Raw genomic sequence first — 15840 nt, 5'->3', positions numbered from 1 at the left:
CAGATAATAAATACAGCAACTGAGGCATTAATAAAGTTTTAATAACACAGATTTTTCCAACAAAAGACAAATTTCTTGAGCGCCAACAATTCAATATATTCTCTATCTGCCTCAGTTTAGGAACATAGTAAAGACTATACAGTGAATTAAAATTCTACGAAAATTGAATACCCAATGTTTTGAAAGAATTATCTCTCCATGTTAGACCTCTTTCAGCAAATGGGAAATCTTGACAACCTTTTTTCCTTCCCATCCAGATAGCTTCTGACTTAGATAAGTTAAGCCTACACCCTGAACTACTAGCAAATTTATCAAGCACTTGAAATAAAATATTAAAAGATTCCAAGGAACCATCCAAAAAACAAGTTGAATCCTCCGCCATCAATAAAATTTTCACTTCTTCATTTTGGATTGGAATACCTTTGATATTGTCATTTTGTCTCACAGCAAAATCCATTGTTTCAATTACAAGTAAAAAAGATAGGGGGAAATTGGGCACCCTTGGAATATGCCTCTTTCCATATTAATTACCTTAGTTAAAAATCCATTATTCATAACATAACTTTTCCTCTCGCAATAAATGTTTTTTACCCACTTAATAAATTTTGTTCCCATATTAAAGCGATTCAAAACTTCCATTAAAAAATCGTGGTTTACACTGCCATTTTCCCCATTATGATATCTCAGTCTTTGTTTGTAAACATTGATTTACAGTACCATGCCAGTGACCCAAATAGTTTTTCTTAGTCATGTATATCTTATTGTACAGATTTATGCTTTGCAGTAGGCTATATTAGCATATTCTCATTCATGTCCTTCATTCCTCTACATCAAAATATGTTGAAAAATTTTGCTCAATCGCAACTCTTTTCTACATTTTGCACGATACGCCATATCTGGCCCCTCATAATTTTTTGGCTCATTGCACCACTGCTAACGTTATCCTTTTAATTGATTATTTTGAATTGAATATTGCTTTAACATATTCCTTTATTTTTTATTTTCCGGTCCTTAAGTCTTCAACACATCACTATAACCAAGAACTACCTCCAGAAGCATAGTGTAAGATTTGTATAACACCTGGGTATAACAGTGAGAAGAATGTTCCGCAAGTTTTATTTCTCCATTTTTTGGGCCTCTCTTTAAGAAAGTAACCTTCATTCCTCGAAAATCGTTTACTCGCCAAATTAAGCCACACATTTGTTTACCGATGAACATAAAATATAGGAATAAACATGATCAAAGTATCATGATTAATGATGCGACAGCTAACAGTGTCAATATTAACTTTTGAGCGTTAGCGGCTCGAAACTGCACATTATTTTCATCGCGTAATAGAAGGTCTACAAAATGGAGAATACACAGAAAATATTACTCTCTTTGTGCGTGGGGTGTCTTCTATTTGCATCTTTCATATGGCGTAAGTACTACTAATTAATGAGATAAACATCCTATTATTTCAACCCTTTTATCTTTAAGCACATTTCTTTATTGGGTAATTGTGTTTTGTGAATCAATGAAGCCTTGTGTGTCAATGTGTGTCTCCCTGTATGTTCTCCTATATACTGGGGATTTGTACGCGTATTATTTGGAAAGTATTGGGGATTTTCATCCAAGGAGGGCACATATAGCATATGTTTGGGGCATTTGTAATGAAGGGCATTTTTCTGCTGTGGGTTGAGTGGCGTGTGTGAGTATGGGTGCGTATGTGTGTATGAACACTTCTGTCTTGGTCTGTGTTTTCGGGTTGGTGTGGGTTTTGGCAATGTGTGTTTGTGTCTGTGCGTGAGAATGTGGGTGAGATGGGTGTGAAGAAGGTGAATGCGTGCGTGTGTGTGTGTGTGACTTGGTTATTTTTTATCGTCGGGAATCGCAAACCAACTTGATATATTAGGTGGAGACGGGACATGCCGAATTGCCGTACAATGTTTATAGAACTATAAAAATAAAATCCTGTTAACATGATATTTTCATCTATCAGGTTTATTTACGGCATTTCCTTCATTCATTTTTCTTCATTTTTCTCTCCCTCTATTGCTCTCCCTTCGCTTATATTTCATTGTTATCAAATAAGTTTTTAAAGGTGAATCCAGCCTTGGTCACAAAATGTTGTGTTTAAAAGGAGAAAAATAAATCAAAGAGAATGGTAAAAGTCTGACAGAAATCGGACAAGCAATAAGAAAGTTATGGCTGCTTTAAAATTGAGATCACTAAGACTATGTAGATATCAAATTGGCCATTGGGTAAATAAATAATGACAAGGGGCAAGGACAAGTTTCCCATAGGCCATGTAACTAATTATCAGGAATGTGTTGTTTTCCCCTAAATACTCATTCCCCATGGGCAGTAATATAAATATATTCAAGGTACTACTAGTGTTTTGTCTCCATGAAAGAAAAATATATAACTTGAAGTAAAACTTTTGAAAAAATGAAATTTTAGACATTTCATGTTATTGAGTACACGGAAGAGTAGTCCTTGCCTTACATCACTATGACATGACTTATGCGGCCAATTGGAAATTTCCATGGGTGATAACCAGTATCTTCTACAACTTTCAAAAACTTTCTTATTTTTGTCCGATATTGTTCAAACTTTCACCTATCAACTTAACTGATTTTTCCCTTTTCCTCTGGAAAGAAGCTTTTATTTGGTTTAGATTCCCCTTTGAATAACGTACTCATATGTATATGAATTTCAAAGGTGTTGCTGGAGATGTACCAGACGGTTTCGTTCGCACGGATCTCCACAAATCCATCAAAAAGGGGGACGATATTGTGCTTAACTGTGAGTTTTACCGATCGCCCGTGGCTGTCTACTGGAAGAAAGGAGATAAACCGGAAACTGCAGACAATCTTCTCATCTGGGTAGATAGGGACGGGGTAGGGCAAATCTCCGGACCATGCACCGAGGACAGTCGGTATGGCATGGCTTCCAATTACACTCTGACCATCAGAGATGCCCGGATAGAAGATGAAGGTCGATACATATGCCGGGTCTCGAACTATCTTGGTATCCTGATATACAACCAAACAGATGTGAAAATCTTTGGTAAGGATAGGATGATATTTGTGATAATGTAGCGAATTAAGATCTCAAAGCTTAAGGAAAGTAGCTGCAAGCTGCAGCAACAATTGATTTCATCATATAGTCTTTAAAGTTCGAGATTACATGTAATTTTATCAAAAACATCTAGATCTGGTTTATTTACATACATCTTACTGAAATGACATGCTTGTTTGGCCAATATCTCAGCAATTACATATTTTTCATCGGAATCATGCGGCTTATTTGTTTTTCATGGTTTTATAATACACTTCGGGTGTAATTTTATGGAATCTGTTCAAAATGATTTTGAGATAGTTAAAGGAGAATGAAACTCTTGGAGCAAGTTAGCTTTGTGAAAGCAGAAAAATCAAAGAATAAGATCAACAAAAGTTTGAGTAAAATAGGACTAGCAATAGAAGAGTTATGAGCATTCGAATGTCGAGATCACTAATGCTATGGAGATCCTCCCATTGGCAATGTGACCAAGATCTACGATGTCACAGATGAACAACTCTTCCCTTTTGGACACTGAAAATATACCCCAAAACATATCTTTTTGCTCATTCTAATCATATGACAAACGATTAATCAATGATATAATGTTGTAGAACCTCTGTACTTGTCCTCTCATAAAGAGGACACCTCACCTTGTGATAGACTCTATAAAAGTGAGAATATAAGTGAAATAAGTACTTAAGTAATGAGGGAGTTGTACGTGTGTGACATCACAGATCTTGGTCGCATTGCCAATGGGAGGAACTACATGGCATTAGTGATCTCAATATTCAAATGCTCATAACTTCTTATTATTCATTCAATCTTCCTCAAACTTTCAACAATATGTTTTTTTGATTTTTCTCTTTGATATGAATTCAGCTGGTTTCAAGGGTTTCATTCTCCTTTAACCTTACCACCACTGGCGTTTATTTTTAAGCCCTACATGATTTCCCCTAATTATCATAATAGGAAGTTACTAGTCACTCTTAGACTTTGCTTTCAAATTGAGCTAAGCTTCAAAGATACCTTTGAACGTTGTGCCATTGAATCTCATGACACAATACATCTTCTCTATGAAGGATGTTTATCAATCCATTTGGCATTCAATAACGCGAATGATAATTATCCGTAAAGAAAAACAATTTATTCATAAAGAAATGCACTTCGAGGGAATTCGTGCAAATACATATGTTCATTATGCCTTGCAATTGCCATATGATTTTCACATTGTATCTTTTCTTTCTTTATTTTCAGCTCCCCCACAAGAACCATTTCCAACTATCAACCAGTGTACTGATACAGTATCACCTGGACTAAATACCACAGAGCCATCATGTCGTGTCTTGACTAATACAACCATCGTCTTAACTTGCTCAGTGACGAACTACTACCCTCAGATAGACATTTTCTTCTTGCACGGTTCTCAGAAGATGAATGCCGTTGCCAAGGAATGGGGTAATGATGACGGGACGAAAAATAAGTCTATTTCCATTGAAGCCCAGCCGAGTCAAACTCAATACATTTGTGTTGCTTCTAATATTCCTGGGACAGGAGAACAGCAAGCCGCAACGATCTTCGTGGAATCATCGACTGGAATGCACTCGGTTACAGGAACGAGTAGAGCATTCACAACTGATATTACGAAAGAAGACAAAAGTGGTAACCATGCAGCCAAAATTGGTAATATTCGTTACTTTATTATTACAGAAATTGTAAAACGATTTCAAGGGAAAACGTAAAATATTTACCACAAAACGCCTATTCCAGTGAAGATTATCAATGCACTTATTAAGAAGAAATGTAACTGATATAATAATAAGAAGTATGCTTATGTATTTATTCAATGATATGCAATATTTCTTGGTAACTTTCTATTCTTACGGGAAAGTTGTTGATACATGTGTGTGCAGCTGTTGGCTGTGTGTATGTGTGAAGGAAGTGTCGACCGTTTCTTTAATTTTCTTTTTTTCATGACTCCTTGTTCATAAATGCTATAACCACATAATTTGTTGACTGAAGTGGTCCTGTACAACTCACAAATGTAGAATATATTAAAGAAGAATATCTCGGTGATCGACCGTTTTGGTCAATTTTGAAAATATCCCTCCCCTACCAAATGAATAAGTAAACATGTCTATCAAAGGAGAACAAAATTATAGCATTTTGCATGGAATGTTAACCATAACATGGCTGCTACCTCCAATATGAGAGGAAACATTTTGCTGATAAAGATCAGATCTCATTTTGAAATTGAATAGTGAATTTTGGCATGAAAAATGTAACAATGATGACAACGTTTTAACTAAGCTCAATAAACTGTTAAAAATAATTTAATGTCAGGAAATCGATAAATTTCCTCATGTCCCCCTGAATGTCCCTTGTAACTTTTGGAACGATTAGATTACGTGACGTTTGATAAATCGAATGTTAACACCATATTAGTGAATGGTTGCCGTAACAATCCTGCCAAATTATTACCTCACAACAGTTTCGTTAAAAAGGGAAATTAGAAAAAGGGAACTTATTGCATGTGTATGTGCGTGATGGTATTTGTATGTATGTTCTTTGATTTAAAAAATACAGCTAATATTTTACGAACCTTTTATTGACTTGTCTGGCTGATTAAAACTTTCTTTCCTCTCTAAATCATTTTCAACGCACTGATGATCTGCAGTTGTTCCACTGTTCGTCCTTATTCTTCTTGGAGCGATTGCAGTGTTTCTTCGGTTGAAACGTATTGCGTGTTTTCGGCAGAACACTTTTGATGGCACTACAACAACGGGTATGAACATTGAATATATTGGTTTGTGCAGTTATTGATTGGCATATTTATTAATCCATTTCTTATTGTAGACTAAGGCGATAATTGATATAAAACTTTATTCGAAATATGCCGGGAAAATCCACGGCGCAATATTAAAGCCAATAAAACTAAGCACGTGCAAGAAATAAACAGTAATTGAGGATTAACGATCTTTCGAACATAGCCACAGAGCAGTGTGAAGGTAATGATTTACATTATTGAGGGAAAATTATGTTGCTGACAGTAAATCCTTAAATGAGGTATGATGATATCAAGGAACCCGATATTAAAGAATTGCAATAAATATGCTTCTCTCTAATTCGATTTTTTTTTCTTAGCATGTTCCCTTCGGTTGACGGGTGAGTTTCTGTGTTGATTGTGTTCATGTATAATTTTTTTGAAATTATATAAAGGCAAAATTTGATCTCGCTCTCTTGTAATTTGTTTGTCATTTCTCAAACGTACGAATATATTGTGATTAGATATTTATTTGTACTATTAATGATTCAATGAAACATTATTTCATTTAGATCGTACTATCGCGAGAAATGATGGCCAGGAAAGTATCCCTATGATTGAACAAGCACATATTGATGGTAAGATTGGCAGTGAGGTCTGTATGATGTTTGTTGTCATAGGCGGCGGAAGCGGGGGACCTGTCCCCCCCCCTTAATTTGAGGTGGATCCCCCCTTAGATTTTTACCCCTTTTTTTGCTTGTCAAAAAATTTTGTCGGTCACCCCCCCCCCCTAAAATTTCGGTTGCTAACCTTTTTTTTTTGCTTTTCAAAAAAAATTGGTGGTTTCCCCCCCCCCCTAATTTTTTTTGCTTCCGTCGGCAATGTTTGTTGTAGCAATCTTATGATTCGTTCAACTTCTAACTGAAGTGTTAAAAGGTGAAAGTATACATGAATTAAAATAATGAAAATTTTCCACTATTTTCAATAGTGCTGCAAAATTGTATCTGTGATCTATTTATCCAATCTTAGTACATTAGTGCTTTATTTTTAGTCATGTGTAAAGTACCCTTGCGAGAGAAAAAAGGAATTTTGAACGTTATTGACTTTCTAAAATGTGAAATGCTAAGGGTGTGATCAAACTACCAGTGTGTAAAGACATGTTTTATTGTGGATATTGAATATTTGCATACAGTCCTGTGCATTTTATATATTTTGAATACATATTATCCCGAACTTTGCTTTTCAACTGACAAGATTGTTTCATTAATTGATTTGTTCATTACCAGGAGACATATCATTCTATGAGCTATGGTCACTCGCGTATGACACACCAAGCAGTGATATGAAGAAATTACATCAGGCCCTTCTTAATCTTGGTATTAAGGATGCAACAGAAGAGATGAGGGCACCTGAAGTATACAATCTTCTCTGCAAATGGAAAGATGAACATAGAAAAAATAAACATGCCAACAAACTTCAATCAGCGTTGCAAAATGCAAATTTTGGGACGCGATGGCAGAATCTACGTGGTACTTTTACATTTTTGATATTACTACTTTCGCTATTACTACCAAAACAGATATTTCTATTTTTTTTCATGCAACAGAACAGGGTCGAAAATGCTGCACTGTAATATGGAAGCTTAAAAGTGCGATCCAGATGTCCATATAATCATCTCGTCATGTCTACATCTATTAGGGAAAAGAATAAGATGACGGGGTCTATATTCCGCGTGAGAGATGATCAGATGACAAGATCTTGGATCTCGTCATGTCTACATCTTTTAGAAGATATGATCAGATGACAAGATCTTGGATTTCGTCATGTATACATATTTCAGAAGAGATGATCAGATGGCATGATCTTGGATCTCGTCATGTCTACATATTTTAGAAGAGATAATCAGATGGCATGATCTTGGATCCGAGATCTTGTCATCTGATCATCTCTTCTACAAGATCTAGACATGACGAGATCCAAGATCTTGTCATCTGATCATCTCTCACGCGGAATATAGACCCCGTCATCTTATTATTTTCCCTAATAGATGACGAGATGACTATATGGACATCTCGGTGGCACTTTTAAGCTTCCATACTGTAATGAAATGCGAGGTAAAATTTTAGTGAACACATGATGTAATAAATTGTTGATTAATAAACTAAGACAATTAAATCAGAGCAATGTTCATGAAATATGGAAGTGGATGAAACCCAATCGCTATTATGAAGGTGTCCAATAACAAACTTCTGATTTATAATTCAGTCTTTTCTTTAAGTTCCCGTCAACAAGTATACCGTGTTTCGAATTGTTTTGTTTACTTTGCATATAAATGATGTGTTTGCGTTTCGATAGATGGGAATATATGGGAATAACCATTGATAATTATTAATCAGTGTATGCTTTTTTTCTTACAGAGAACCGAAAACGAACAGATGAAAAAGTTTCACAGGCAACAGTAGAACAGATAATAACAGACATTGTAGATCCCCAGAAAATTCAACAACTTCTTTTCAAGCTTTATGCTGGTCAAGCTGATCTACCCAATTTACATGGAGGAATAAAAGACCCAAATGAAGCTATGAAGCTATTCATGGAATGGCGGTGCAGCAGGTTCAGTGAAAATCCGAATGCTGTCCTAAGCCTTGCTTTAGGCAAGTCTGGATGCTCGGAAATCAGCAAAAACTTTTTCGCCGGTAAGATTTCTTCTCAAAGACATTAATGTCCCAATTGCATAATAATCATGGCGATCTGTTAGAAACACCCATGCAATGTTAAGGTGGTTGCTGTGGGTTATTTTCTTCTTTATTTTATCGACTCTGTTTATCCCATTGATATAAGTACGTCGATGATCTGACCATCGCAGAAAAACGTCATATCACATCACCCAGTTCAACTCCTGAGGTAGTCAATTCGGTCCAGGACTGATGTGAAAGAACCAATTTGAGACTTGTGCCAGGACAAGACAGTGTGCTTTGCTCGTAACCCACCCTCTCCTGTCAAGGTAGAAATAAATTGGAATCAGATACAGGAGTGTGATAATGTAAAACTCCTCGGAGTGATCGTCCAGAAAGATCTTAGATGGAATTATCACATTCAATACATTAAGTCTAAGGCCGCACGAAAACTGAATGTTATCCGCTAGATCGTTGAAACGATTCGGTGCTTCAAATGACGATCTTATGACTGTTTATCAATGTTAAATTGGGCCTATTCTGGAGTATTGTGCACCGTTGTGACACGCTGCCTTAACCCTTCAACAAGCTTATTCGCTAGAGGGAACCAGAAACGCACTATCCGAATAATACTCCAAGGGAAGTACCATCCATGATATGACAGTGCTCCATCCACACTTGGTCTAACAACCTTGAGTAACCGTCTTCAAAATTTGGGAATTCTCTGACAAATGACAATCGGATTTTCTCACTGGTTGTCTCCAACTCCAGTACACAAAAAAATATCGCCAAGCTAGGACAGATCTTTACCACAATAGTGATTTACTGCTTCTCGTGAGGCTTTTAAATGACATTAGACAGTTAGATATGCCAATGCGCTTTATGAAATGTTCCTGCACAGGTGGCTTATGTTTTATTAATAATATAGGCCTAGTTAATTTATGTTTATTCTTGTCCACAAAACTGTCCATTTAGCATATTTCCTTCCATATCCGATTATTTGTTCAGCTGTAATGATTTTCCTGTTTTAAGTTTAATGTATGGTATATTTTTTCAAGGTCTTATGATATTCACATTTTATGTAAACTTAACATATCTAAGCACTCAAATTTTTCAGTAATTTTTCATTTGATTATTTTATATGATCTGTATAATTATTTAACTTCACCTGCTTTTCTTTTTTTTATTTCGACATGTCTTCTCTACATAATAGACTTTAGACCTGACTTGTCTTTAATTTCGAACACATTGCATATTTAATTTACATATCATTACCGAATGTTTATCTTTTACTAAACCCTTCTTAATTTAACGAGCTATGTTTCTCACTCTTTTTTCCCCTTTATTATAGTTTTATCTGCTGTGTATTACTGCTCTTCTTCCCCTCTATTATATCCTTCTTAATACCTTCCCCGCCCTTCCTCGTCTACTTTATCCCTATCTGTTGAATCTTCCCCCCCCCCCTCTACCTTATACTCTGGTCATCTTTTCCTTAATCTGCCAGGTTACCCAACGTGTTTATCGTTTTATTTGTAAATAGTAAATTTGTAATGTTTGATCGCTATCATCATTTTATCATTATCATATATTGTAAAACTTATGCAGTTCAGCCTAATTGGCTGCGATATGTGCATATTTTTTTTATAAAACCATAAACCATTCCCTGCATTTGTTCTATGTATGTTTGATGATTATTTGCATAAATGGTGCTATTGTCAAATTTCAATTTGGGAAAGGAATAACAAATACAATAAATCGTTCTCGTATATCCCTATCTTTCCAGGAATGATATCGTTCCCTGAACTTTGGACATTAAGCCGCAGTATGACTGAACATATGGTTGAAGCAAATGCCACTCTGAAAAACTTATCCCTGGGAGTAGGACGAAGTAGGACAGACGAAGAGATATATGTTCATCTGTGTGATTGGAAAGAAAAAAACACAACCGTTAACCAAGGAAAGCTATTACTTGATGCACTAACGAAGGCTAATTTCAAGGAAGCATGGAAAGATATAATGGGTGCGTCGCCAAGAGAAATTTAAAGGACAAGTTCACCCCCAACAAAAAGATGATTTGAATAAAAAGAGAAAAATCCAACAAGCATAACACTGACAATTTCATCAAAATCGGATGTTAAGTAAGAAAGTTATGACATTCTAAAATTTCGCTTAATTTCACGAAACAGTTATATGCACATCCTGGCTGATATGCAAATGAGGAGACTATGACGTCATCCACTCACTATTTCTTTTGTATTTCATCATATGAAATATTCTAGTTTTCTCCTCAGTGTCAAGTGATACAACGATTAATTCCTCCCTTAACATGTGGAATTAGTATTGTTTAATACTATATGGTTCAGTCAAGTTGGTCCCTATTGTCAAATCTATAAAAAATGAAATATTGTATAATTCCAACAATAAAAAACAAAAGAAATAGTGAGTGATGGACATCATCGACTGACTCACCTAGTTGTGCATATCACTGTTTTGTGAAAAATAAGCGAAACTTTAAAATGTCATAACTTTCTTTAATATTTTCCATCCGATTTTCAGGATATTTTCAGCACTATGCTAGCTTACTTTTTCTCTATTCATTCAAGTCAGCATTTTCCTGGGGTGGACTTGACCTTTAAACATGAAATTTATAAAGTTTAAGTTGGACGTTTATATATAACGTTCTTTGTTTTTGTTATTTTGGAAGATTACTGCTCCAAGATTCTTCCAAAAGAATTAATGATTTCACAAAATCTCGCAGACTTTGCTAAAACACAAATTCAAAACGGCAAATGTTGAAATAGCTCTGGGGTTAATACAGGAACTGCGATTCTATCCATAACAATCAGATCAAGTCATAGTTTATTATAAATCGAAAAGGGGGGACATACTTATTGAGATATTAACTTAAGGAATTACAAACACTGAAAATTTTTGTAGTGTTTATTTCGCGATTTTGGAAAGGTAAAAATAGGCTAAATGCACAATTTTATTTTACCCCTTTTCTCGAAGAAAAAATGATTTTTCAATTTTTTGGAAGAACTCTGGAAGCTCAACATTTCATTGATAAATTTCGAGCGAATATGTTGGCCATATATTTACTTTCTTACATGCATGTATTCCATTTTCTATGGTTTAAATCTGACAGCGTTTTGTATGAAATAAAGCATTGTAATCTATTCAAGATTGTTTTACCAACTCACACATTATATTTTGTTCAGAACTCAGAGAAAAGAGAACTAACGATGTCGCAGATAAAACAATCGAACATATCCTCTGGCAAATAAAAGATCCTGACAAACTTCGACGCTTCCTTCAGAAGTTAACAGGCAAGGTCCCATCTTTTGGTTCCTCACAAATAATTCAACAAAACACCATCCAGGAGGCAACGCAGCAGGTTGTAGAGTGGAAGCATCAAGATCTTGATGAAAATCCATATATCCTGCTAAGTCATGCTCTCGAGAAGACTGAATGTAAACCAACAGACAGATCATTTTTCAAAGGTAAACATTTTGTCGCAACTGTTATTGTTGTGGGGTGTTTTTTTAAATACATGTTGTCCTTTCAATATATATTGTTAAAGCGATAGTCACCAATACTTATTACTTTAATTTCACTATCTGATCATGTGACTCAAATTTGAGAAAAAAATTTGTACCATTAATCACTTTCCTCCATATTCTGAACTTTTTACAGCTTTTTTTATTTTTTTTTATTTGATACAATATTTTAATTCGAATTTAATTTCGATTTCATTTGTTAACTTCAAGTGCCACATCACCTCGTAGGGGACCTCATCGAATGTGAGGTTGAAGGCTTTGCTGACAGGCTGACAAGTAGGCACGTCAAATCATTGTTGCAGTGTGTAGATATGGACTCGAAAGAGGACGCAATAGTTACTGCAAATAATGCCACACTGTTCAACACGGATGCAATGGTGAATGAATGGATCAGACAGGCGACGTGTAGCAATTACGAAAAAAGGTTGAAACTTCATGAGGCAGTGGTCAGCATTGGTCGACAAGACATAAAAGGTCATATTAGTATGATTGTTACATGTATATATGATTTAACAAACTTGATTTTGAGACTAAAATATGTTGATGGTTAACGTGGTTAATGTTTGGAGAGTAGAATCATCATGAAAAATAGATGACGAGACATCCATGGCTATGACGTATGTGCCTTAGTTATAATGAGCAAAGAAATTGTCTAATAAAGCAGCCGATTAGCCCGATTTGTCTCATATGATAGGCATAAATAGTCTGGTCTCTTAGCGCGGAAAATATCACAGAGGTGGACAAGGTGGACAAAAGCATGATTTTTTCCTCCATACCTTTGTATTTTTATGAGGATTAAAAGAAGAACATGCTCCAAAAAACTGACTGCAGGAACAGTGACAAAAATGTCAAAATCTAAGAATGTAAAGTGGTCTGATATATAGACGAGTGCCAGTGCAAAACTCCATAGCAGTGTATAATTTTGCATTTTCTTTAATAGTCTTTAGATTCAAATCCTTTTTAACAAAAATTATGTTTGTCCTGAAATCCAAATGCACCAGAATAGTTGAATTCAGGTGCATAAACGGGCTAAACGGTTCCTATGACCTAATCATTGTAATGCGGTTTGAAGACAAACAATAATGAATATGAATCTTTAGCCCAAGATGAATGTTTGTGCCAAATTTTATGAGCACTGGCTAAAAAATGGGGAATTAGTCTGATTCACAAGGAGTTTTCCTGCATTTCTGGCTATAATATCTTGTTACCATGGAAACAAGATTTCTGACACACTCAAGAAAGTGTCTCTCGCACATCTTCACCTCAAAACCAATATGTGTGCCAAATAGAATGGATTTTAAAAAAAAGAATAATTATTCTAACTGCAAGATTTTTACCTAACATTTGCTATAAATTATTGTTATCATGGCAACACAATTTCAAACACACGCGAAAAAATATGTCTTGCACATGTTTACCCCGAAACCAATATATACACACACACACGACCACAGCCCCCTCCACCACCACTCTTCGGCCCGTTTATGCATCTGAATTCAACTATTCTGGTGCATTGGGATTTCAGGACAGACAAAATTTCTGTTAAAAAACAAATTGAATCTAAAGACTAATAAAGCAAATGCAAAATTTTACACTGCTACGAAGTTTCGCACTGCTACTAGTCTATATATCAGACCACTTTTTATCCTTAAATTTTGACATTTTGACCCATTTTTTTCACTTCCTGCAGTCAGGTTTTTTTAGCATACCTGTCTTTAACCCGTATATGTATACAAAGGTCTGGAGAAGAAATAATGCCTTTTCCCACTGTGTCCACATAATTTCACTAACAGTCCAGACTAAAATACGTTAATATTGAAATTTCAGTTGTAATGTTTTTCATAATACAAAAAAAAATAGTTTTTTAAATTCTGATATCAACTACCCTATCTTACATGTACATATGTATGATATGTTTCATACAGATGAGCTGTGGACAGACCTTAACCCTGGCAGAGACCTAGGAATTCAACATGGAACAAGATCATCTGGCCTTGTAAAACATGTAAAAGGTACAAAATCATAAATTTCGGGGATAGATAATCCATGAAAATCCATATTTTATTGTTCGAAATAGACATGAAATTAAATACTCCGAAAATTTGCTTTGCCCAATTGATCGTGGGCCCAGCAGCCGCTGTGCAGCGCTAGATCGACGAGGCTCTATCCCTTTAATCATCGAACGCCAAACAGGGTAGCAGCAACTCCCATCTTTTAACGTCTTTTGGTCTGACGCGGCCGGGGTTTGAACCCCCGACCTCCCGGTTGTGAGACGGACGCTAAACCAACTTAGCCAACACACCGGTCATCATACGCAAGCGCACTTTTCGGATAAGGGATTGGCCTGTACACCCCCCCCCCTCTTCCCACATACACTCACTCTTCATTAAAAAAAAAATCATCAAATCATTAATATTATATAGTTAGCCTCGGGCATATATTCATTTTAATGATATCAAAATGCTTGGATTGGTCTTCTTTGTGATTATAAAAAAAGATCTCTCCGTCGCCAAGCTTCCTCGAATTTATCTAAAAATTATTTGAACATACAGTAAGTGTTCCCTACTTGACTTATCTATGGCATTACGAAATATTTTTTGTAAGATAATGTGTGGTTCATTAATTAAATATTTCTAACAAATTTTGAACTGTGGTTACTCCAGTTGGTACATGTACAGTATTTGATTAAACAATACATAGCAATACATGAACGTTATAAGAGGGAATATGCATAATGTTTCAAGGGAAAAGTTCGTAGTTGACTCACAATATATATCTACGCTACTGAATCTTAAAAAGATATATCTTAAGAGTTAGTTTTTTTCAGACCTAAAGAGAAAATTTTTATATGGACTCTTTCTTTTCGGCAGTTTTTATTTTTCATTCTAATCAAAGTGAATACTGGAACGTCTTTTTTACCACTGCTCTTCTCTCTTAAAGCATTGGCACTATTTCGTTTTGATATTGTCTCTGACAAGTGAGTAGGCCCTTATAAAAAAAATTGAATGGTATACCATTGAAATACCATACACCATACACCATTGATATACCATTGGAATACCATTCGCACAGCACCCATCATACACCAATGGTATACCATTCAAGCCCCAATGGTATACCATTCAAACTAATTTAAATAATTGGGACGTTACTATTACCATATTCATGAGCACCATTTACCATTCATATACCATTGATCAAACACCATTCACCATTGATCTACCATGGCCACTATAGACAGGTTTACCATTGACTACCATTCAGCCACCATTCACTGGCCTACCATTTACCATTCAGCCACCGTTCACTGGACACCATTGGTCTACCATTCACCTTACACCATTCACCATTCGCCTACCATTCACCATACACCGTTGACCTACCATTCACCGTACACCATTCGCGTACCATTCACCGTACACCATTCACGTACCATTCACCATACACCATTCGCCTACCATTCACCATACACCGTACACCTACCATTCACCGTACACCATTCGCGTACCATTCACCGTACACCATTCGCGTACCATTCACCATAAACCATTCGCCTACCATTCACTGTACACCATTCGCGTACGATTCACCGTACACTATTCACCTACCATTCACCATACACCGTTCACCATTGCCCTACCATTCACCATACACCATTGACCTACCAATCACCGTACACCATTGGCTTACCATACACCGTTGACCTACCATTTACCGTACACCATTGGCCTACCGTTCACTGTACACCATTGTCATACCATACACTCTATACCATTGGTCAACCATTCAATTTACACCATTG

The 15840-nt window shown here is 35.8% G+C and overlaps 1 protein-coding gene across 1 annotated transcript; it reads left to right on the top strand.

Moving 5' to 3' along the window:
- Positions 1-1315: 1315 nt before the first annotated feature.
- On the top strand, positions 1316-14426 carry LOC135154837 (uncharacterized). Its single transcript, XM_064103027.1, has 11 exons — positions 1316-1420; positions 2704-3051; positions 4300-4725; positions 5720-5827; positions 6379-6444; positions 7093-7335; positions 8224-8502; positions 10265-10501; positions 11700-11981; positions 12249-12512; positions 13964-14426. Exons 1-11 carry the CDS (start codon positions 1351-1353, stop codon positions 14062-14064), a joined length of 2424 nt encoding a protein of 807 aa, XP_063959097.1. The 5' UTR covers positions 1316-1350; the 3' UTR covers positions 14065-14426.
- The last annotated feature ends 1414 nt before the right edge of the window (positions 14427-15840 follow it).

The sequence above is a fragment of the Lytechinus pictus genome, chromosome 8 (genome assembly GCF_037042905.1).
Source record: "Lytechinus pictus isolate F3 Inbred chromosome 8, Lp3.0, whole genome shotgun sequence".
Lineage (NCBI taxonomy): Eukaryota > Metazoa > Echinodermata > Echinoidea > Temnopleuroida > Toxopneustidae > Lytechinus > Lytechinus pictus.
This window is presented reverse-complemented; position numbering and strand designations above follow the sequence as displayed.

Excerpts from the sequence above, each read along its gene's own strand:
- LOC135154837 (XM_064103027.1), top strand. The coding sequence starts at position 1,351 with ATGGAGAATACACAGAAAATATTACTCTCTTTGTGCGTGGGGTGTCTT. Across the intron at positions 1,421-2,703 it reads ATTTGCATCTTTCATATGGC|GTGTTGCTGGAGATGTACCA; the intron begins GTAAGTACTACT and ends TGAATTTCAAAG. Across the intron at positions 11,982-12,248 it reads AGACAGATCATTTTTCAAAG|TGCCACATCACCTCGTAGGG; the intron begins GTAAACATTTTG and ends GTTAACTTCAAG.